This window comes from Hemibagrus wyckioides, linkage group LG03 (genome assembly GCF_019097595.1).
Source record: "Hemibagrus wyckioides isolate EC202008001 linkage group LG03, SWU_Hwy_1.0, whole genome shotgun sequence".
Classification (NCBI taxonomy): domain Eukaryota; kingdom Metazoa; phylum Chordata; class Actinopteri; order Siluriformes; family Bagridae; genus Hemibagrus; species Hemibagrus wyckioides.
In genome coordinates this window covers 28,730,394-28,752,830 of record NC_080712.1, presented here as the reverse complement: position 1 = coordinate 28,752,830, position 22,437 = coordinate 28,730,394, and the positions used below count along the sequence as shown (strand labels likewise).

At 38.8% G+C, this 22,437-nt stretch overlaps 1 protein-coding gene across 1 annotated transcript in view; it reads right to left on the bottom strand.

Moving 5' to 3' along the window:
• Positions 1 to 1,664: 1,664 nt before the first annotated feature.
• Positions 1,665 to 22,437, bottom strand: part of rps6ka2 (ribosomal protein S6 kinase, polypeptide 2) — a 34,263-nt gene continuing 13,490 nt past the window's right edge. The window contains exons 6-21 of the mRNA XM_058386660.1: positions 22,142 to 22,248; positions 19,995 to 20,032; positions 19,749 to 19,891; positions 17,730 to 17,800; positions 16,375 to 16,463; positions 12,626 to 12,690; positions 11,650 to 11,752; positions 11,036 to 11,166; positions 9,600 to 9,725; positions 9,328 to 9,417; positions 8,880 to 9,038; positions 8,512 to 8,673; positions 6,020 to 6,096; positions 4,681 to 4,798; positions 4,233 to 4,370; positions 1,665 to 4,007 (exon numbers count right to left, since the gene is read on the bottom strand). Of these exons, the coding sequence (XP_058242643.1) occupies positions 3,882 to 4,007; positions 4,233 to 4,370; positions 4,681 to 4,798; positions 6,020 to 6,096; positions 8,512 to 8,673; positions 8,880 to 9,038; positions 9,328 to 9,417; positions 9,600 to 9,725; positions 11,036 to 11,166; positions 11,650 to 11,752; positions 12,626 to 12,690; positions 16,375 to 16,463; positions 17,730 to 17,800; positions 19,749 to 19,891; positions 19,995 to 20,032; positions 22,142 to 22,248 (1,743 nt within the window). The 3' untranslated portion in view covers positions 1,665 to 3,881. The remainder of the gene's footprint in view (positions 4,008 to 4,232; positions 4,371 to 4,680; positions 4,799 to 6,019; positions 6,097 to 8,511; positions 8,674 to 8,879; positions 9,039 to 9,327; positions 9,418 to 9,599; positions 9,726 to 11,035; positions 11,167 to 11,649; positions 11,753 to 12,625; positions 12,691 to 16,374; positions 16,464 to 17,729; positions 17,801 to 19,748; positions 19,892 to 19,994; positions 20,033 to 22,141; positions 22,249 to 22,437) is intronic.

Genomic DNA, 22,437 nt, shown 5'->3' with positions numbered 1-22,437 from the left:
CACGTGCATCAATGAGCCTTGACCGTCCATGACCCTGTCGCTGGTTCACCACTGTTCCTTCATTGGACCTTGCACTTTTGATAGATACTGACCACTGCAGACCGGGAACACCCCACAAGAGCTGCAGTTTTGGAGATGCTCTGATCCAGTCATCTAGCCGTCACAATTTGGCCCTTGTCAAACTCGCTCAAATCCTTACACTTGCCCATTTTTCCTGTGTCTAACACATCAACTTTCATAATGCTCATAATGTTATGCCTGATTGATGTATACAAACAAGAAGAAGAAGCAGTTGGGAGAAACAGTTATGATTGGAATAACTTACGTTTAGGGCTTGTAAATATACTGAAGATGAGAGTTTAAAATGATGAACAAAGAATTGTGTGAGTTAACCCCAAAACATTGGTCACTGACTGGTTGTTGGCTTTACACAGTAGTGGTGAATTGATTAAATAGGTTCTCACAAGTCATAAAACCAGCACCTGAGATCTGAGCTTATCAACTGCAGAAGAATCACTAACCTCTGCTCATAAAGATGCTAGATTTGTCACTAAAAGGGTCTAAAAAATCACCAAATGCAATGACAAACTTGCTTCATTAGCAACACTATTAGGAAACACAAATGTTCTTACCATCTGGCAAACAGCAGGCCTGCAAACTAGCCATATTTTTGCTTCATTCCTGTTGACATTAATTTACAATCAGTTTTTGGTTTTAGATAACATCTCTACCCGACTCTAAAGTGGCGCTAACATCCTGTGTGTTAAAAAGCTCTGAGTAATGAACGCTTTCTCAACACAGCTATAAGGAAAAGCTTCGTTTCACAATCACTACCACTCACCACCGAGTAGAGTCAGTCACCATTAAAACAGATGTACAGATGAATGTTGGTGTAAATATATAAAGGAATTAAAAAAAACTCTATAAACAATTACCCTCAAGTGAACCCCCCCCCAAAAAGTAAAGTACCATTCAAAAAAACCAGTTGAGAAAAAATAAGTACACCCTATAATTCATAAACATGTAGAACCACTGTTAGCAAAAATAACTTCAATATTTTCTTTTTGTTTTATATCATTGTCAAGGAAATGCACCTGGAAATGTATTATTAATTTGTTCCTGTCTTTTTTCTGAATGCCGGTTAACTTTTTCTTTTGGGAAAAAATGACTACATTATGTAATTTATTGTGGTTATATTTTTGATATTTGTTCATATATAAAAGTGCTTGAGAACCACACAATTGTTATGTAGGCCATGATTAAAAAAAAACTAGAATTGAAAGAAAGATGGCATGCTTTCTTTTTCTCCTGACTGTATGTTGTAATGGCTGTTTCATTTCATTTCATGTGTAAAGATTTGCTGTATATCCTATATAGAAGCCTTCCATAGAGCATGTAGAGACATTTCTGGACAAACTGTAGCACTGTAGCATGTCCTAACTGCTTTTAATTCGTTTTCAGTCTTGGAAATGATTCAAATGTTATTAAAATTCAGGATATGGTAAAAAGATCTTTCTCATTCAAAGCAGTCAGATGCTGGCTGTTTTAATGACACGTTGTACTTTTGAGGAACCGGTCGGTTTCAGTGGAAAGCGGCATTTCCTGAGGACTGGAACCACTTTATAAGAAAATCAGACAGCACATTTTTTTCAATACAATTTATTTAGAAATCGCTGGCATGCAAGCCAAAGTGAAGGAAAAATAACAATGTGACTCTGGTTGTTCATTTTCCTCTGCACCTGATCCACACTCTCACAAATAGAGGCGCTTAAATGCACTTTTCCTTGTGTCTGATGTCATTCATACCTTATATATATCTTTATACATAACTGGAACTAAAAGACCACTGATGTACCTTTAAAGCTTTACTATAAAAGATAATTAAAGGTACATCATATGCACATTCTGAGATTATTAAAGGTACAAACGATGCACCCTAATGCAACAAGGAAAAGTATTGTGTGCTACCTTTATTTCTGAGAGTTTTCCAACATTGTCATAATTTGCATGGTAAGAGTAATTCTGAGATTTAACATCATTACACATTCAAAGGAATTGGCAAAAAAAGAGAAAGGTCTAAGATATGGCAAGATAACGAACACACAGGAAATCCTTTTTTTTTTTCAAACCATTAAAAAAGGAAATTTACGGTGATTTAAAAAGAAAAAAGATGACTACTTCCTATCTTAAGTGGAAATATAAATATAATATCACCTGTAGGTGTTCAAGAGCCTGATAAAAACATGGATAAGTTCAGAATTAAGTTCAATGTCCTTCGATAAATAGAAATGAATAAAGGAATAATGTGTCATTGTTTTGAATTAAAGCATAAGGCTCATTTCTGAGGTCAATGGGTAAGGTGAAGGCCATGTAGTATATCAAACGAACAAAAAATATTCTGTACAATAGAGCTAATGAATATAATAAATCTAAAATCTGAAACAAATGCGCATAAACAAACAAGCTTTATCATGGCTAAGATTAGGCAAAAAAAAACCCCCAAAAACACAAGCTAAACAAGCTGTCTAAAAATATCGATCACATTTAATTCCATTTCACAGAAATCTCAGAATTGTCTGCATATATTTAATCCCATATTTTAGTACGAAGGTTAGTGCAAAACTTGGGCACTTATTTACAATCTTCACTTGTCGAACAAAACCCTATCAAGTGCACTTCTAAAACAAGTAAATAAACCAAACAAACAAGCAGGTGAAATTAATAAATAGTAAAAAAAAAAAAAAAAAAAATCATGAAAAGATGATTATTATTCAAGCCAAATTTCATGAGATGATTTCAAATAAATAAAATAATTTAAAAATAAATACGTAATTTTTCCCCCAGCAAAAACATTTTAATACATTTATAAACTTGGAAATGGTGTTAAAATAAAAATAAAAAATATCAGTTTTTTAAAGCGGTTCACTATAAAGCAATAAGAAGACAAAAATGAACCATATCCTTTTTTTCATTCAGAAAACTACTTAGACTGCATGCATGCTGGAATTAGATAAAGAAATGTCAATAATGCTGGCATCTTCTATAGTCCTGTCTTTACGTTGTTTGGAACTTAATATTGCTTGTTCTGTTGTGGTTATGTAAATTCACTGTGCTGAATGCTGAACACCTGAGCTAGCCAAAAAAGCATTTATTTTATAGGGCTCACCTCTAAAGGAAAAGTTCTGTTCTGAAAAAAAAAAAAAAGGACACAAGGATCATTTTTCTATTTGAGAGAACTAGAGGACCAATTTGTGGACCGGTGGCTTTGCATTTTCCTTGTTAGTAGTATTAGTGGTAGAAGTCCAGTGCATATCTCAAGAAGTAAACATTAAAAGGACTTATCACATGTGAGCAAAGGGATAACTCTTCGTTTGTACATTTTTTTCCCTGCTGAACTATTCCTTTAAGAGCTTCAGTGTTTCAACATGCGCTACAATCTTGCTGTCCACTAAATATGTCGATGTTTAGTGTCCGTTTATTTTAGCCAGTGCTATACGGTGAATGACGGCAATCTGGCGCAATATGACAGCAGTCAGGTCCAAACGTTTTGACATGGCTCATGGCACATGACAGCCTTCACAGCTTGAGCTTGTGGGTTATGTTATTTGTGCTCTTGGGTGGTGATATGATCTAACTCACTAACATCACTCCACTGTCTCATTGTAGGATTAGAGCAGGATCGAATCTCAGCGTCCTCGGAGTTAACGTGAGCAGTTTTTTGCTGCACACTTCTCTAAAGCTGTATACGTGGGCTAAAATTTTACCGTTGCTCATCTTCGAGGTTTGCCCCACTGTGTGCATTGATGACTGCCTGGTTTCTTCTCCCAGGCTTGACACTTGTATATTTTCAGGGCCTGTAGGTGGTGCAGTTAGATCGTATGCTACAAGCAAGTGGACGTCACTCTCTTCATTCCTCTTCTCTGAGCCAGACATGAAGCAAGGACAGGCTCGAGCTTTGGAGCCTGCGGCGTTCGGTTAAGAGCTGAATATGTAGCAGCCATTGCTCCCTTTAATAAACAATAAAACAAGAGCAGAAGTCATTTTGTTGGTTTTATCTATTGCAACTTTTCAAACGCATAAAATAAAAACCTCACTCAGATATTATGCAGTGTTTCACAGAACCAGGTGGTGGCAATATTGCTCCTTCTAGCACATGGTAGGAACACGCTCCCAATGACGCACAGATTGAAATAAATCTCCGTAAATCCACGTGAACGCAGGATTTTTTTTACCTTGACCAGGTGCACATCTTGTCGCGTGAGCTGACTCAGAGATAACTGCTCTTGGTTTACGATCCAGGGGTGACGGAGGACCAGAGGGGCAGTGAGCCGCTGGTGAGGGTCCACATGCAGCATTTTAGTCACGATGTCCTACAAACACAAGAATAAAATCCCAGCACTATAATGATGACAATGTAACTACTCATATAAATTTGAAACATCTTCATTGTTTTATATTAAGAAGATGAAATAAAGGAGTTAAAAGAGTGTTAAACAGTGCACATGACCTCCAAAGCTTTTCTGTGTCCCCTATCATCTTTAAATTATAAACTAATTTATGAATTATTCTGTTCTGTTAATAATTTATATGTACAATACATAATTAAAAGACACGGATCATCCAGTGCGAGGCTGTAAACAGAGCACGTAAGGCAATTACAAAGAGCAAAGCTGTTCTAACCTTAGCAGCATCAGACACCATGTCCCAGTTGCCCCCAGAGAGAGTGTATTTGCCACTGCCGATTCGAGCCAAGATTTCCTCGGAGGTATCATCGGGTCCACTGGCGAAGGGCGTGAACCTGTTAGAAGCGAGAGTTTTTTGGCTGAAAAATAGATGAGGAAAGGGCTTTTTTTTTTTGTTGAAGCCCAATTTCTAAGCACTATTTCTAGGTCCCAGGTTAAACCTGTTGAAATGCGTCTTTTCAGATGCCCTGATTACACGGAGCTTTAAAGCTCAACAAACAGAAAGGAACATTAAATTGTTCGAGCACGGCTTGATTCTCCACAGCAGTTGCAGAACTGACCTGGGCTTACGCGGTAATCCTTTCAACCCTGCTCCAGAAATGAGAGCTTTCATGAGCGGTGTTCATATGCGTGATTTGAACAGTGATTTCTGTTTGCTTGTACTGCAGGAAGACGGGTCAGTGTCAGACTTCAGATAAAAGTGTTGACAGGTGTCAGGCAGACGGCACTGAATCACGCCCACAAGGACAAGCTGTCAACCTCACTGAACAGAATTTAAACTAGTCGTGATTCGCTCGTGGAAGGCGTACAGAGTGAAATCTTCCTTCTCGCAGTAAAAGCCATTGATGCAAAAACATCTACATTCAAAAATCTTCTCTAAAGAACTGGAACTATATTTTGATTAGAATTAGTTGGACTATCAGGAACATTTTAACATTTAACATTAACAAGTCTTGCTCAAATCAGATATCCTAGCTTTATTTGACATTTGGTGCCACCAAAGACACTCTTGATGTCTAATATTTGCTACGACAGCATGAAAGAAGGACAGTACGTAGGCCTGGAGCAATTAAACCACTGCGTAAGTACTTTCTGTCTACTTTCTATTCCTGTTGTCTGAGCTGGAAGTCATTCCAAAACCACAGCCTGACATAGTCCTTATGTAAAACATAATCCACACTGAAAATTTCATGTCGGTTGCTGATGTTACTATAGCAACAAACATGGATATGCAAGAACATGCAACTACAGGCTGAAGTAACAAATCTGATTTGAGCACTTGTAAGGTCTAACACAGAGACTAAATAAATTGGATTTGACCTGCTTTGGGAGTTAAAAGTGTTTAAGTAAAAGTGTTCCTATGAAGCAATAGAGTTAACTGTGGTTCAATTTATATGCATATTGAATCAATGTGTAAATAAAAAATAAGGGACAAGGGACATCTATGTGACATGATCTTTTGCCACAAGTCTTCACCTTTGGTGTCTCAATAAAGCATATGAATGTGTCAAAAGAGAGTGTGTGTGTGTGTATTGGTGTGTGTGTCAGTTACCCACCCTGCCAGCATGGTGTACAGTAAGATTCCCAGACTCCAGATGTCGCAAGCAGCGTCGTATCCCTGCTTCTTCAGAACCTGCCACACAGACCGACTCTCTCTGTCATCTCACAGCATGGTGTTGGCATAACTATATGAGTTACTACATTCATTACCATAATGTTTCTGCAATCCTTCAATCTGTTTGACTGAACCAAGCAACAGGATGCCGATCTTCACTACGAACATCCTTAAATATTTTACAGCGACGTTCAGACTGACTGGATTTTTAATATTTAGTTTTGTTCCAGGGATGGAGCTGAACACAAATATATTATTCAGAACGAACAGAATATGTGTTCTAAGCAGATACGACTAAGTTGGAGGCAGACTGTTCGTTTAAGAAAGCTTGCCAGAAAGCTTCACAGGGAATCTGGTTGAGTCTTGAGGTGTGCATCAGACTCGAAAATAAGGGAGGGAAGCAGATCCAATATTGCCATTGTGTTGGATGCAGTGACTGTATATACGGGAGGAGACGCTGCAGGGATTCAGAAGTGAAGCCAAATTCACTCAGTCTCTGAGGCCCTCAAGTAGCTGACTGCAGTACATTTTTTAACTCTGTCCATTTCCAAGTTGAGACAATCTCTTATTTGAACTGAAATCTCCACAAGTAATTTTTCAGGAATGGTATTCTGTTGTATCACAATGCTACACTGCTGAATAGCAGTGGATCGTGATATCTCTCCCAAAAAATTTTCCTTATAGCAGATACACTATATTGCCAAAAGTTTTGGGACGTCTGCCTTTACATTGGCCCGCCCTTTGCAGCTATAACAGCTTTAACTCTTCTGGGAAGGCTTTCCACAAGGTTTAGGAGTGTGTTTATGCGAATTTTTTACCATTCCTCTAAAAGCGCATTGTGAGGTCAGGCACTGATGTTGAATGAGAAGGTCTGGCTTGGGGTCTCCACTCTAATTCATCCCAAAGGTGTTCTATCATGTTGAGGTGCAGGTCAGTCAAGTTCCTCCACACCAAACTCGCTCTTCCATGTCTTTATGGACCTTGCTTTGTGCACTGGTGTGCAGTCATGTTGGAACAGGAAGGGGTCATCCCCAAACTGTTCCCACAAATTTGGGAGCATGAATTTGTCCAAAATGCTGAAGCATTAAGAGTTCCTTTCACTTGAACTAAGGGGCCTAGCCCAACAAATGAAAAAGAACACCTGAAATGATTTGGGCGGTGTCGCAAAACTTTTGACAATATAGTGTATCTGGTGATAAAATAAAGGTCGTGGATGATAAGGTGATTGATAGTTTACATGACATGAGAGTCAAGCCTCATTAATAAAAGAATAGAATTGGCCTTTATTATCGCCACATATAAATTACAGCACAATTCTTTTCTTCACATATCCTAGCAAAGGAAGTTGGGGTCAGAGCACAGGGGCAGCCACGATACAGCACCCCTGGAGCAGGGAGGGTTAAGAGCCTTGATCAATTGCCCAGCAATGGAGCTTGGTGGTGCTGGTGCTTGAACCCTGATTCTCTTATCAACAACACAGAGCCTTAACCACTTGGGCCACCTCTGCCCCAAAAGCCACCATTGCCCCTGAATACGTACACACACTTTCCAACATGCACCTGAAGGTTTTAACAGTTCTGGAGCAAAGCCATATCCTGTTCTACCACAACCTATACAGTAACAGACCGTGAGTTTTTTGCAGTTCAGCTAAAAACAATAAGCTACTTTGTTGTACTGTTACAACTGGCAACCCAATATAAGTAAACATGAAGTAGTCGCATAACCCAAAGCAGTTAACACTAGCTACCTCTTTTATATAATAATTAACTACTGACTGTTTGTTCTTGGTGAAAACTTGAAGTTGTTTTGTAAGGATAGCGAGTCAATCCTGTTTAAAATAAACTACTCTGATAGAACGAGTCGAGCATTAAGAGGATACATTTCCATTCAGACGGGAAACTTACCGCAGGTGACAGAACTAGGTCAAAGAAATAGTAGAGCATTGATTATTTCTGTAAAATAGGTTGTGTTGATGTGTAAATGTAGCATATTTTCAGCAGGTACCTTATAATAGCTACTATTATTTACATGAATTTGATTAAAATGATGGATAAAGTCAGCTAGCTAACAAAGGGTAGTTCAGTTATTCATAACTCAATGCTCTGAAATCTTTTCTTAAATAAACACTAAAATAAATATTGTTAAAATAGTTAACTGATGTGCCAGTTTAAGTTCTACTTCATCAGCATGCATGCACACGCATATGTGTCCACCACTAATATAGGCAAACAAGATCTGCTACCCTTTCAGCCATAACATGCTCTGGCTAACAAGTTCTGGATATTTGCAATTTTAGCCAGAAAAAAGGCTTCAAATCCTAACAATAGAAGTATACAGCGTCACATTGTCCACTTGTATATACAGTCTCTGGTTCGAGCCTGATACACAGATGTATTTATAGTAGCAGGAATACGAAGAGAAGATGTTCATTACCTCCGGAGCCACAAAGTTGGCAGTGTAGCAAGGGGTCATGAGGAGGCCGTTTTCAGCCCGGAGTTGTTTTGCGAAGCCGAAGTCGCAGATCCTTATCGACTCCGGGTCACCTGTCTCATCCACGTACAGGATATTGCTCGGCTTTAGGTCTCGATGTACAACCTTGGAAACAACAGACATTTATTAACTATGAAAGCATCTAAACAGTGAATAATACTCATAAGATATAACATACAGCATGTGGAGCTGAAGCTATGAAATAATATGTGTTTATTATAAACTAATTCAGGACATGCGGTTAAAATTACACAAAACGCTGCATGCATGCATACATATGCGAGCGTGTGTGAGGGAAATCGAGAATGTACCCCCTGTGAGTGCAGATACTCCACAGTCTTGGTTATGGTGCAGAGCACAGCAGAGGCCTCTCTCTCTGAGAAGCCCTTGTGGTGCAGGATGCGGTCGAGCAGCTCGCCTCCACGCATCAGTTCCATTACCAGATACACAAACTTCCCATCATCATAGACCTGCAAGCAGCAACACAGCTGTTATTTTAACCCTCCTGTTAAAATGATCTATTTTGTCTTTATTCCCCTAATACTGAATAATTTCTTACAACATAAAACCTTTTCCCTAAATCACACAAGAACTATGTATTTCTTCATGTACATTGTTTTTACCTGAGAGACACAGCTGTATTTAAAACTAGCAAACAGAACATATGTAGGCACACGCTCGGATATGTTACATAAATTTCATTTTGTCAAAAAATTTCTAGTGTAAATATCTTTAGTTAAATGTAGGAAATTGACTCACGTCTTTCAGAGTGATGATGTTGGGGTGCTGTCCGTATCGTAACAGGATCTCAATCTCCTCAGATGGGTCCTTCTTAGCTCTGTCTATGATCTGAAACGAAGGCGACTAGTGACTTTACAGCCCAAGGACATGGCTTTTTCACGAATGGTAGTATCCATTTTCTATAAAGAAACTCCTGCTTCTGTAAATCCTACTCATTATTATTATTATTATTATTATTATTATTATTATTATTAACCATATCAGGAAAAGAAATGCAAACATTCTCTTACTTTAACAGCATATTCCACACTGGTGATTCTGTGTACGCAGCGCTTGCATACTGAATACGAGCCGACGCCGATGTCCTCTTTTACGTCATAGCTGTCAGTGAAATGGATGTTGTTGCTATGAAGTTGCTTAAATGCAGAACAGAAACATGAGAAGAACATTATAAATGTTAAACAAACTTCCTTCCAATTCCTCAGCAGAACATTAATGAAATGAAAAATTTGACACTTTTTGACATTTTTTACACTTTGCTGTGGAAAGTCAAAAATCAAAGAAGCTTCAGATAGTTCTTTGTCTATTATGAGCCTCGGCAGGGACACATGCAATCATAAATAACAACAGAAATCATACAAAGGCTCTGCTGCCTTTATAGGTAAGCTCAGACAACGACCAACCGAGTCTAAAGCATCAATATCTGTTCATGGAGGAGGTTTACCTGACAGCGGTCACATGGAAGCTCATGCTGTTTAGGTTCAATCTAAGTGAGAGATGGTTTTAGCGTGTGACGTCAGATCGAAGCACAGGGAACAATATGTCAGTGCCAACAACTGGCCTTGTCACTCATTCTGACATCTGTGTGTTCTATATAAGTCAATAGTTCACTCCACCTTGACTCTTCAGTGAGATACACTCAGTCAGTCAGGCTCCATGTGACACAAACAAATCAGCTTACACATGAGGAATCACAGCCCTCCTTGTTTCCTGAGACCTGCTTAAGCAAAACTAATGGCACCCATCATACAAATGACCCTTTGATAAATATGACAAATTTGTGATATGAATCACTGTGCAGTTTTTATGTAAAATCTTTTTACAATGTTTACTATGGGGAGTCTTGTTCCTGACATCTGGCAACCTCAAAAGTCTAGTAATCTCTAACATAGTCTTTGCCTTCTTTACTAATATCCTTGCTGTAGATTTAATGTGGCATATTTTACCCGCATTGTTTCATCGTCCATCTTTATTTTTTGTATTAAATCCTATTTGGCTGCGTTTTCACATGATGAGTGATAACAAGGTTTTCAAGTTTTACGTGTCACATGTGTACGCTAGGGAAACTGGAAATGACCAGATAGTGTAATAATAAAAGCTATTCAATATAAATAATCTTTAGCTGTGCTAAGTATGCTTTTCAGAAAAGGCAACGTTAAAAATGTTCTCATGGGGGTGCCAATGATTTTGAAATGCACTCTGCTGGCTGATGTAGTTGATGTGAAATTGACGCTATTTTATCACACTGTAAAGTGCACCACTGATCTCCCCATTGATCTTATCACTTTCAGGTCATAAATTTTTCTTTGTTGCCAATAAGTGGATGAACGCCAAAAACACCAGCATGGAACGGCGCAAATGTTAACGTAACTCTGGATTCCTTATCCTGCAATCCCTCTGAAATAGAAAAAGGAGCAATGATGGAGACTGATGCACTCTTGCTTACCTGCACTATAGGATTAATAGAGTTGGGTCTGGTCTCTGTTATACACTGCTCCTGTCCTAGATTGGAGGCCACAAAGCTGAAACCACGGAAAAGCTGATGGGCATTAGCACTGGGAGGAACACCGGGTGAGTCTGAGTACACGCAGACACACACATACACACACACACACACACACATTTAGCAGCGAAACCTAGACACAGATTGTGCCTGGATGGAAAGTCACAATTGATCCGATGAGTGTGTGGTATAAAGTGACCTTTCACAAGGTCGTCACAATCAGATCTGCAGTTCATGTTATCAGGGTCACGTTGGTAGGGTGCAGATGGTTACATCACACTAAATCCCAACATGATGATAAATGTCTGGCTGAAAGCTGTGCTACAGAAAGCTGATCCCTGGGATCACTGTATTGTGTGCATTTCTTACCTTTTGTATGTATACAACATCCATATATATTATCATTCTGCCTCAGATATGAAAAAAAAACCCCAAAAAAAACAAAAGTGCTACTTTCTCACTTACTGCTGCTTAAATGTTTGAGTTGTCTGTTTACGGCTTCTGATTATGAAAATCAATGGTGTATGTAATGAGGAAAGATCTGAATTTATTTGTACCTGTTGGTGTGCGGGAAGTAAATTCAGGGTCGAAATGGAAAGTGTCCTCAGGTCTGCCAACTGCTGGTTTAAACGGAGGTTTGATCTCCTTCCTGTATAATTTCTGTTGTTTAAAAAGACACAATCTGTAAACATGTTGTTTTAAAATCACAAACATACCAAAATTGGTCTCATATATCTAGAGAGGACTGTATAGTTGCATTGATTACACACTAACAACCTGCATATGATGAGGTATGAAATCTAAGCACTTTGGTAGCATGGAAACCTGAGGGCAAAGAGGACAGAGGAAAGTGGCTTCTGTTCACAATCAGGGAGAAACAAAATCCCCACTAACAATCCTCTGTTCAATTCCTCAGTTCGGCTTCGCTTTCTTTCAAAGTGGAACATCTAAGAGGCTTGTGTCTTACCTGTGTAAGAGATGTGTGAGAGTGTGAGTGTGTGGTGTAATGCATTTCTCTTTTTCTAAGTGTGGACCAAATAATGCCACAATGATAAAAATATCTGAAAGCTTTAAACAGTCAAGACCCAAAAAATAATAATAATAATTCAGAAGTTTTCTTTTGGATATTGAAGTTAAGCTCAGGGTTAGGGATATGTGTAGGCATAATATAATTAGCAGCATCTCTTCCTTGTTTTTATTTTCTCTCAGTTTTGGTCACTTGGCAATTTCCATCCCTCAGATCCTACAAAAGCTACCAACAGGGATGAGTGAAAGCTAACATGTGCTTCCTCCGAGGCACGTGAAGCCACAGCCAACCACATCTTATATATCATATCATATCTTCTGCATACATGAGCTCATAGATGCCTGAATTAGCTAGTGATAAAAAGACAGCATGGCATATTTTGCTAGCTTGGCTCCATGTCATGGAGATGCATCCCAGTGATGCTTTTCTTTTATCCAGTCAGGAGCCATTGTATTCCTGTTTTATTCATGAAACTGACCAGCAGGTTGTCAAGAGAGTCCACTTACATTCCAGTCTATGTTTGCAAAGAAATGGTGCCTTTTGATTTCTTCCACTCCATCAGGTCCAGCTCCTACAGAGTAGCCGGAGAGACAGATCAACGTATTATAATTGTATCATATTTTAATGCCAATGAAATTAAGGGCTTCAGAAAAAAGCAGCAAATATCTTGACAATCCATTTCTTAAAAACATCCTAAACTAAATCATTACATTAACCCATTAACAGGAAACATTAAATTATTATTGTATCCATGTCCTGTTGACTCGTCTCAATTCCTTCCTACAAGAACGTTCCGAATGATGCATCATTTGGCTGGAAAACCCTCTTTTTCTTCATCACCACGGCTCTCCCGGTGGGCCATCTATTACATAGAGGAGTTGAGAAGCTGCCTGTGTAAATAGCTAATGCAAGGCTTAGGCTTGTCTCGCTGTGCTCAGCACGATACCTCAACTGCGTTTTCTTTCTGCTTCATGAATTATGGAGAGTGTGATTCTCACAGTCGCATTTAATCACGACCCACACAAATGGCCTGCATCTGAGCGTTGACGTGACTCTTACTCAGGCTTAAATAAGATCTACTTCTACCACATCTGTAGTGGACGTCCTTGACACGAGAAACAGGCCGTCCTGCCGGACTGACTTCTAACTACAATAGCTAAATTTAACTTAATTCACACCATTTGCAGTGATGACGTACAGTAGGTAAGGATGGCTTCTGAGAATTTGTCTAACGCTTCAGAGTACTGAAGTATGACTGAAATCGAATTGAGATTGAAATCATCATGTAATTAAAAAAATAATACAATTAAAAAATACTCACAAAAGTGAATACACCCCTCACATTTTTGTAAATATTTTATTATTATACCTTTTCATGTGACAACACTGAAGAATTGACCCTCTGCTCCAATGTAAAGTAGTGAGTGTACAGCCTGTATAACAGTGTAAACTTGCTGTCCCCTCAAAATAACTCAACACACAGCCATTAATGTCTAAACCGTTGGCAACAAAAGTGAGTACACCCCTAAGTGGAAATGTCCAAATTGGGCCCAATTAGCCATTTACCCTCCCCAGTGTCATGTGACTCGTTAGTGATACAAGGTCTCAGGTGTGAATGGGGAGCAGGTGTGTTAAATTTGGTGTTATCGCTCTCACACTCTCTCATACTGATCACTGGAAGTTCAACATGGCACCTCATGGCAAAGAACTCTCTGAGGATCTGAAAAAAGTATTGTTGCTCTACATAAAGGTGGCCTAGGCTATAAGAAGATTGCCAAGACCCTGAAACTGAGCTGCAGCATGGTGGGCAAGACCATACAGCGGTTTTACAGGACAGATTCCACTCAGAACAGGCCTCGCCATGGTCCACCAGAAGAAGTTGAGTGCACGTGCTCAGCGTCATATCCGGAGGTTGTCTTTGGGAAATAGACGTATGAGTGCTGCCAGCATTGCTGCAGAGGTTGAAGGGGTGGGGGGTCAGCCTGTCAGTGCTCAGACCATACTGCATCAAATTGGTCTGCATGGCTGTCGTCCCAGAAGGAAGCCTCTACTAAAGATGATGCACAAGAAAGCCCGCATACAGTTTGCTGAAGAGAAGCAGACTAAGGACATGGATTACTGGAACCATGTCCTGTGGTCCGATGAGACCAAGATAAACTTATTTTGTTCAGATGGTGTGAAGCGTGTATGGCGGCAACCAGGTGAGGAGTACAAAGACAAGTGTGTCTTGCCTACAGTCAAGCATGGTGGTGGGAGTGTCATGGTCTGGGCCTGCATGAGTGCTGCCGGCACTGGGGAGCTACAGTTCATTGAGGGAACCATGAATGCCAACATGTACTGTGACATACTGAAGCAGAGCAATGATCCCCTCCCTTCAGAGACTGGGGCAGGGCAGTATTCCAACATGATAACGACCCCAAACACACCTCCAAGATGACCACTGCCTTGCTAAAGAAGCTGAGGGTAAAGGTGATGGACTGTCCAAGCATGTCTCCAGACCTAAACCCTATTAAGCATCTGTGGGGCATCCTGAAATGGAAGGTGGGGGAGTGCAAGGTCTCTAACATCCACCAGCTCTGTGATATCATCATGGAGGAGTGGAAGAGGACTCCAGTGGCAACCTGTGAAGCTCTGGTGAACTCCATGTCCAAGAGGGTTAAGGCAGTGCTGGAAAATAATGGTGGCCACACAAAATATTGACACTTTGGGCCCAGTTTGGACATTTCCACCTAGGGGTGTACTCACTTTTGTTGCCAATGGTTTAGACATTAATGGCTGTGTGTTGAGTTATGAGGGGACAGCAAATTTACACTGTTATACAGGCTGTACACTCACTACTTTACATTGGAGCAGAGTGTCATTTCTTCATATATATATATATATATATATATATATATATATATATATATATATGAATTTTTTTTTTTTTTAAATAATGTATAAATTTTAGTAATTTAAAATTAATTTAATTTTTAATTTTATAAAAATTAATTTTATTAATTTCAATAGCAACATTACCCCACACTCCTACCACCTCTGTAAAATCTATAATACGATTATTTTTCTAGAACAGTTTCAGTGTTTATCTCTTAAGCAGGATCAACTCAGGCCATGTTGTCTGTAAAAAACAATTGTTTTCTTTATGCTTTATGCAAATCTGCTACAATGTGTACCAGGCTGTGGAGGATTTGTTTTTTTATTTTTTTAGCTTTAGACAACCAGCTGTCATGAAAAATCTCAGTAGAAAATCGCTAATTACGGAGCAGAAGCGTGAGCTCAGGTTCAATCAGTCAGCATCATTTACTCATTTTGATTGTTATCTGTTATGACAGAGGAATTCCAGGGCAAAGGGGTGTCAAATATTTTCAAAATTGGCTCAAAGATACAAGAAGAAAATCAGCACGAGCTTAAGGTCTTGGCATTCTCCATGCAGAGATGACGTTCGGCTGCCTTCCACAAACAATATGATGTAATTGCGGAGCAAACGGACGCCGTGTGGAGGCTGTGTAATGCATAAGGCAGCTGGGCCATGAATCTCCAGATGAACGCTCTAAGTGATGTGTGATTGCCACCCAGATGGGAACGCTGAGACCTTTAAGAATACCCTAAATGCCTATAATCTAACACCATGTAAATTGTTTTAAAGTTACAGGGTGTGGGATTGTTTTTTTAGAGGCAAAATAAATCAAACATCATCATGTTCCAACTTTAGGCATGAAAGAAGACCTACATTATGACGGGCAAGAGCGGACATATAATCAAGACTGAGAAGGAGACAGTAGGTGAATGAGTCAGTATTTATTACTTAACAGTAAGAATTTTGTTCTCTATTGTGGTGTGAAGCTACTGAATGCTAGTCAAATTCTATTCCTTCAGAATGAGTAAGTGATCCGGGAGGGTCTCCTTGCCCCAGTGCCACAAATATATATTGCTATGTTTTACCTAGCATGCTAAAGACTGTCTGGTTTGTGCCTCATGTTTATTATAAGAACAAAATACAGAATAGACTAGAATAAAATGCACAGAAAATACACTTCATATAAATCACTGTGATATAAACAGTCACATCTTAAATTACCAGATGTTTATAACTAAGCTATGTTAGTGGTAATAAGTTAGCATTTTCAAGCCTTTCATTCTGACAAACTTGTGACTTATGAATATCTTAAAGAAAGACTTGGAAATCCTTTAAATCTCAAGTTTCATCATGCTGTACATCCATGTGAATAAATGGTGAAGAATTCAGATATATTACCTAATCTGTTGGTTGGATTTCTTTTAAAAAGGGCTCGAAGTAAGCTCTGCACCTCTGGGCTTAAGAATTGTGGCATGCCAAGCTTTGCCCTAAAAATAAAACAAAACAAACAAACAAATATTAACCCCTAGACAACAAAACAAAAACCAAAAATTACACTTTATATAATCTCGATTAAAAGCAACACCAAGTAAACACACTATCAGGCTTGTGTGATGTAAACTTTTGTTCTAAATGTCCAGTGATGATCAATTTGTTGATGTTATATTGCCAGATCTCCCAATTTTTACGCATTTAGCCCTGAAGTCACAGTGGAGAGATGAGAGCACGCTAGTACAGGTTATTACTCTAAAATACGTCAAAAGAGCAGTCTGTTTGCTGTCTAATCGAATGACAGATAAGCTGAGGTATTTTAAACTCTTTTATTAACCCTTGTGTTATTTCACTCTTTGGACCCATTGGTACAGTTCAGGCCTGGATTTAAAGCACTACAAAAAAACAAAAAAAAAAGTTAAAAGTTTCTTTCTTACACACATTTTATCTTTATCGTAATCCCAGATGATGTATAGAACATTTGTGAATAATATTTGCAATTACTAGATCCCCCTTTGTTGCTCCCCTTTTTGCTGCCAAAACAGCCCTGACTCATCATGCACTGTGTATTTTGAGCAACAGTAGCTCGTCTGTTGGATCGGATCACATGGGCCAGCCTTTGCTACCCCACGTGCATCAGTGAGCCTTGGCCGTCCATGACCCTGTCGCCGGTTCACCACTGTTCCTTCCTTGGACCACTGACCACTGCAGACCGGGAACACCTCACAAGAGCTCTGATCCAGTTGTCTAACCATCACAGTTTGGCCCTTTGTCAAACTCGCTCAAATCCTTAAACTTGCCCATTTTTCCTGCGTCTAACACATCAACTTTGAGGACAAAATGTTCACTTGCTGCCTAATATATCCCACCCACTAACAGGTGCCATGATAATCAGTGTAATTCACTTCACCTGGGTGGTCATAATGTTATGCCTGATCGGTGTATACTATAATGGAACAATGTTTCAATTAATGCTTATTATTCTGAACTGATTTATCAAACTCAGGCGATGAACAATAATAGAAACAACACGATAACCAATAGATTATTGCATTCACCTACTATGAAATACAGAAAAATACTTTTAGTAGAAATATAAAACAGGTCAATATAGGTTAAATGACCAAGGTCTGGTCAGTTCCTCTCATTTCCTGTGCTCTTGACTGTAATCTCACCTTGCTTTCTGTCACAGGACTTATGGATGATACATCGCACAAGCATACATGAAATAATTCCTCAACTGAACATTATTAAACACTTACTTGAGAATAAGTGCCATGGTCTCCTTGCGGTCTTTGCCTTGAAATGGCAGAGATCCGGTCAGCATTTCAAACTGGAAGACAGCCAATAAAAATGTCAGTCTTGGGCTTGAGCTAGACAGTATGACAACAACAGATACTTTCAGAGCATCAGCTCTCACAGGTGGTGCCTTCTGCCTGCGCTCGGGAGTTGTGTAACCGAATTTTCCCTGAGATATTAGGACACGAGCCAGCACTCAGTCTGCTGGAGCTGTTGCTAAATTTATACATTTGCTAGTCGATGCCATCTTCAAAAAAAAAAACAGGCCAGAGAATAACATAAGCCATTTTAGATGGTCATATGTAAACTCTGTATGTGAAAAATACTTTCTAAAAATACTGTCTATCTAATACGTCGAAGGTTCATTAGATCATATTAGGTTCTTCTTCTTATTATTGCATTTATTTTTAGAGAAGCTTAAAAGGGTATTCATGTTTATTTAGTTTGAGCAACACACCATCATCTATTAACTTCCTAATATTTAATTCTTTTAATTCTTTAAAAATCATCTGGTCCTTGAATTTGAGGGATGAATTTAATTTATTTATTAAATTTATTTATTATAAATAAAATAAATAATTTATATATAAATAATTTAAAATAAATAATTTATAAATAAAATAAATAAATTATATTTATTTTTATTTATTTATTTATTTATTTATTTATTTATGGCTGAGCACTGCACAAAATATCATTTAACTCAACAATGACTCATTAAATTGATTATCCTTGGGAAACTGAGAATTCTTAAAGGACATATCAACTCTGCAGTACAATCAATTCGAGCCACGCTGCCTGCAAAACCTTTTGTCTTAGCCTTTTTTTCCCCAAAAAATAATGATAACAGTGATGTGCTTGCTTCTTAAAAATAAATATGCTGACTTGTTAATGTCTGAACCCATCTGTAAGCGTAACACGCTTAGTATTGTTCTACCAGGCATCACATAAATGACATTAATTATACAACAGAAGGGGGAGCTTGCGTTCAGTTTTGTAAAAATGATTCGAATCCTTTCACCATCTTAATTATTACTGTCATATTGGAAAGCTGGCTATATAGGAGTACATGTTTTTTCTGATTCGGCCATAGAGACAGACAACTTGTGAATGATGGGAAGTAAATAATGGAAAATTATGGTTTGGTGATCACAGTACTATTAATGTATTTATAAATAATTATTATCTCAGTTCTGTGGTCTGTCATGTGCAGCAGATCCCTGAATCCAGTTCTAACATCCATCTATTAGTGTGAGAATTGTAAGCACCATAATATTAATGATGCTTCTATTTAAAGTCGTTGTTGGTGAACGGTTGTTAGGAACAACACAAATACAAACTAACAATGACATGATGTGATATTTGACATGTACAAAAACAGCTACGCTTCTTTCCACTACCCTCCAGTTCTCTTTACAGAACAGACAGTCCTTGCTGACTGCATCTCCCCGAACCTATCATTCCTCTATGTTTTTCCTCTTATTTCTCTTCTGTAATAAATAGCACAGACAGACAAGTTAGACAGCGCTCTCGGTGTATTGTCATGAAAAAGCGGAATTCAGGGATCAGGCATGCTTTGTTGGGAATGTGTCTGGGTGAAAGATCAAAATGACAGCTCACAATATCTTCAGCTACGTCCTCAAAACAACAGGCGATTAAAGCCGTGTAGCATAGACAATCCTTTCCCATTATAAACAGTGTGTGTTTCTCAGGAAGTCTGTCTCTTTTCTTCCTTTACTCTCCTCTATAGCTGTGTCTTCCATAGCTAAAGAGACTTGTCTTTCTCTCTGCTACATTTAATGCGTCTGTGGTAAAAATTGAAATGCTTGTCTCAGGTTAGAGTTTCACTTACTGCATTACAATGAGGACACACACACACCTGATATGCCTACAGCTCTTCTTCTGTTTACTGAAGATAAAAGCTTCTATAATTAGATAGTCTTGTATCCAACCTGCTCGCCTTCGGCCTTAAACACACTTACCATCAACACGCCAAATGACCACCAGTCTGCGCTTTGTGTGTGTCCTCTCCTGTTGACGACCTCTGGGGCCATGTACTCGATGGTCCCACAGAACGAGTATGCTCTCTTGTCATTATCTATCGATTCTTTACTCAGACCGAAATCTGATAGAGAGAAAGAGAGAGAGAAAGAGAGAAAGAGTTCTCATTCAACGTAAGTCCTTCGCTCAGCTGAATAAAGTGGTGGAAAAGAAAGGCTATATCTTACCAGTGATCTTTATATGTCCCTCCTCATCAAGAAGAATGCTGTAACAAAGGTTTAGAAACTAAATTGAACACTTTTAAAGAAGACAAATTAAAATGCAAATGTGTCTAAACAGCCTGCCAGGATTTCAGTCAAATTTTAGAACTGTTGCAGTCAAATTTGCTTGATTTTGTGGCTTTTTTAAAAAATTTTGAGATTTACTTGAATTGGTGAAATTGCAAACACAGAATTTTTCTTTTAAACTCCAACCAGTGAATACATATGTAATCATTCTATAAAAGCTGTACTCATGTTTGATGCACGTGAATCGAAGAGGCGTGAATTAAATCTGCACCAAATCTGCTTTCATTTTGAAAAAACGCAAGCTCCTCAGAATAGTAAAGGTTGCTTCTGCGAATCACAAAATTGCAAAATCCTGAAGAGACTGAAATCAACAGAACATTTATTTCTTCTGAGGTGTGTGCAGTCTGACATGATTGAAGACGTGTTTGTCCTTACGAACAGCGGTCCAATGTCCTGCGGGTTGCCTTTAGCTACAAGCCATTAATCATTTGCACTGAGCACAGCATGTCCGTGGCGCAGTTCTCCAAGGAACCCTACGTGAAGTATGCCTCCTCATACCCTCGCTTGTCCCATTGAGGAGAAGTGAGCATGAGGAAGAGTATCTGCTTATCCTCTCTCACGAGCCAGTTTAGAGAACAGTGTGATGTTCAACACTCAGCAAACTGTGAAGCCAACCCAAAAAAGTGTTGCTATTTGAACACGCAGAATACTGGTGTAGATTTCAGCTGTCTGTCGGGAGAAAAAGCTTCGACTGTGCCTCTAAATCTGGCCCGAGCACAGCTGCTGTGTTAATCACACCTGAGCACCTGGATGGATTTTTTTTTTGGATCAAAGCGAGTGGTTATATCACCTCGGCTGAACTGCAGGATTGCCAGCGAAATGATGCTGAGGTTTTTATTCGAGGGTATTTAAGCCGAGTGGTGCTTCTGCGGCCCATAATAACTGGTGTAGAAACTTATAATGGATCGTACAGCTTCAAAATTAGCGGTCATCCCTGGTAAAAATGGGAAGGTACTATAGACTAATCACACACTTAGTTTCTATAAAAGAATAACACTTAAGCCCTATCTATTTCCTATATAACAGCACCTCTCTTTTATCACTTAATAAGATTTGAGAGTACAGAGCAAGGAATCTGAGACCGATCCTTAGTCTCCAGATCCTCCTCAGTCCTAGATCCTCTCCCGTGGATGGTGTTTAAGTCAGGGGTTGTGATGTCAACAAGCTTGATTCTCAAGCCATGAAACCATTTTTCTATGAATGTAAGTTTTGAATCATCATCCTGCTACGATGCAGTCGTAACCTCTTAGCGGATTTTTATTTAAAATCTCCTGGTACTTCAAGGAGTCCAGGATCTGACATATTCTAACATAGTCTTTAGAGAGAAACCATCTTTGATGTCCACAACATCACAGATCCACCAGTCTACATAACAGTGTGGATTAGTTTCTGTTCTGTATAACAATCCTCCTTTTTACACCAAACCCACTTGAGGATTTGTGGTTAGAAAGCTCTATTTGTGTCTCATCTGACCACAGAACCCGGCTCTAGGCAAAGATCCAGTAGTGTTCGGTGATCTCCAGGCGCTTGTGTTTGTGGTTAAATGAAAGAAAATGCTTTCTCGTGTCTTTCCAAGTAGTTTGTTGGCATAAGGTTGCCATCTAATTGTACATTTGGAAACTTAGCCATCCTCAAAATGATGCCATGTTCTACAAATCTCCAACTGAGATGACTGGAGAAATGGGAAAAATACACTCGTATCCACTTCTAAACAGGTTCATTACAGCTCTGGCTCTGTTAAACTTCTTAATGATTGCCCAAACAATCATATGGGGATATGGGCATTTTCTTAAAATAAATTCAGTTAAATTACAGGTTAGATTTCTCTCATATTTCCAGTTTGAGTTTAAGCTAATTAACCACAAAGATTTATTTTAGAATCTTTTTTTCTTTAGCGAGGACAAAAATAATTCTGAAGCAGACTGCAATAAATAATTGGTTGTAGAAAGTGGATCACATTCTGCTGTAGGACACGCAGTATAAAGTTTGGAGTAAATCTATATATTTAGAAGAGTATATAGACTTACTTTTCTGGCTTGAGGTCACGGTAGATAATTCCCAGGCTGTGAAGATGGTCCAGAGCTAAAGCCAGCTCAGCCAGATAGAACTTCACATCCTCCTCAGTGAACATGACCTGCAGAGAAAAGCAGAAGCAGACCAAAAAGATTCTGATCAATCTTTAAAATGCTTCATGCATTTAAAACAGGAGAAAAACTAACCACCTACTCTCTTTATTTATTTACCTTTTTGACAAAAAAAAAAACATTGTTCACTTTACAGCGGTTACATTTTAATTACTTGGGAATTCATTTTGGGTCTGTGC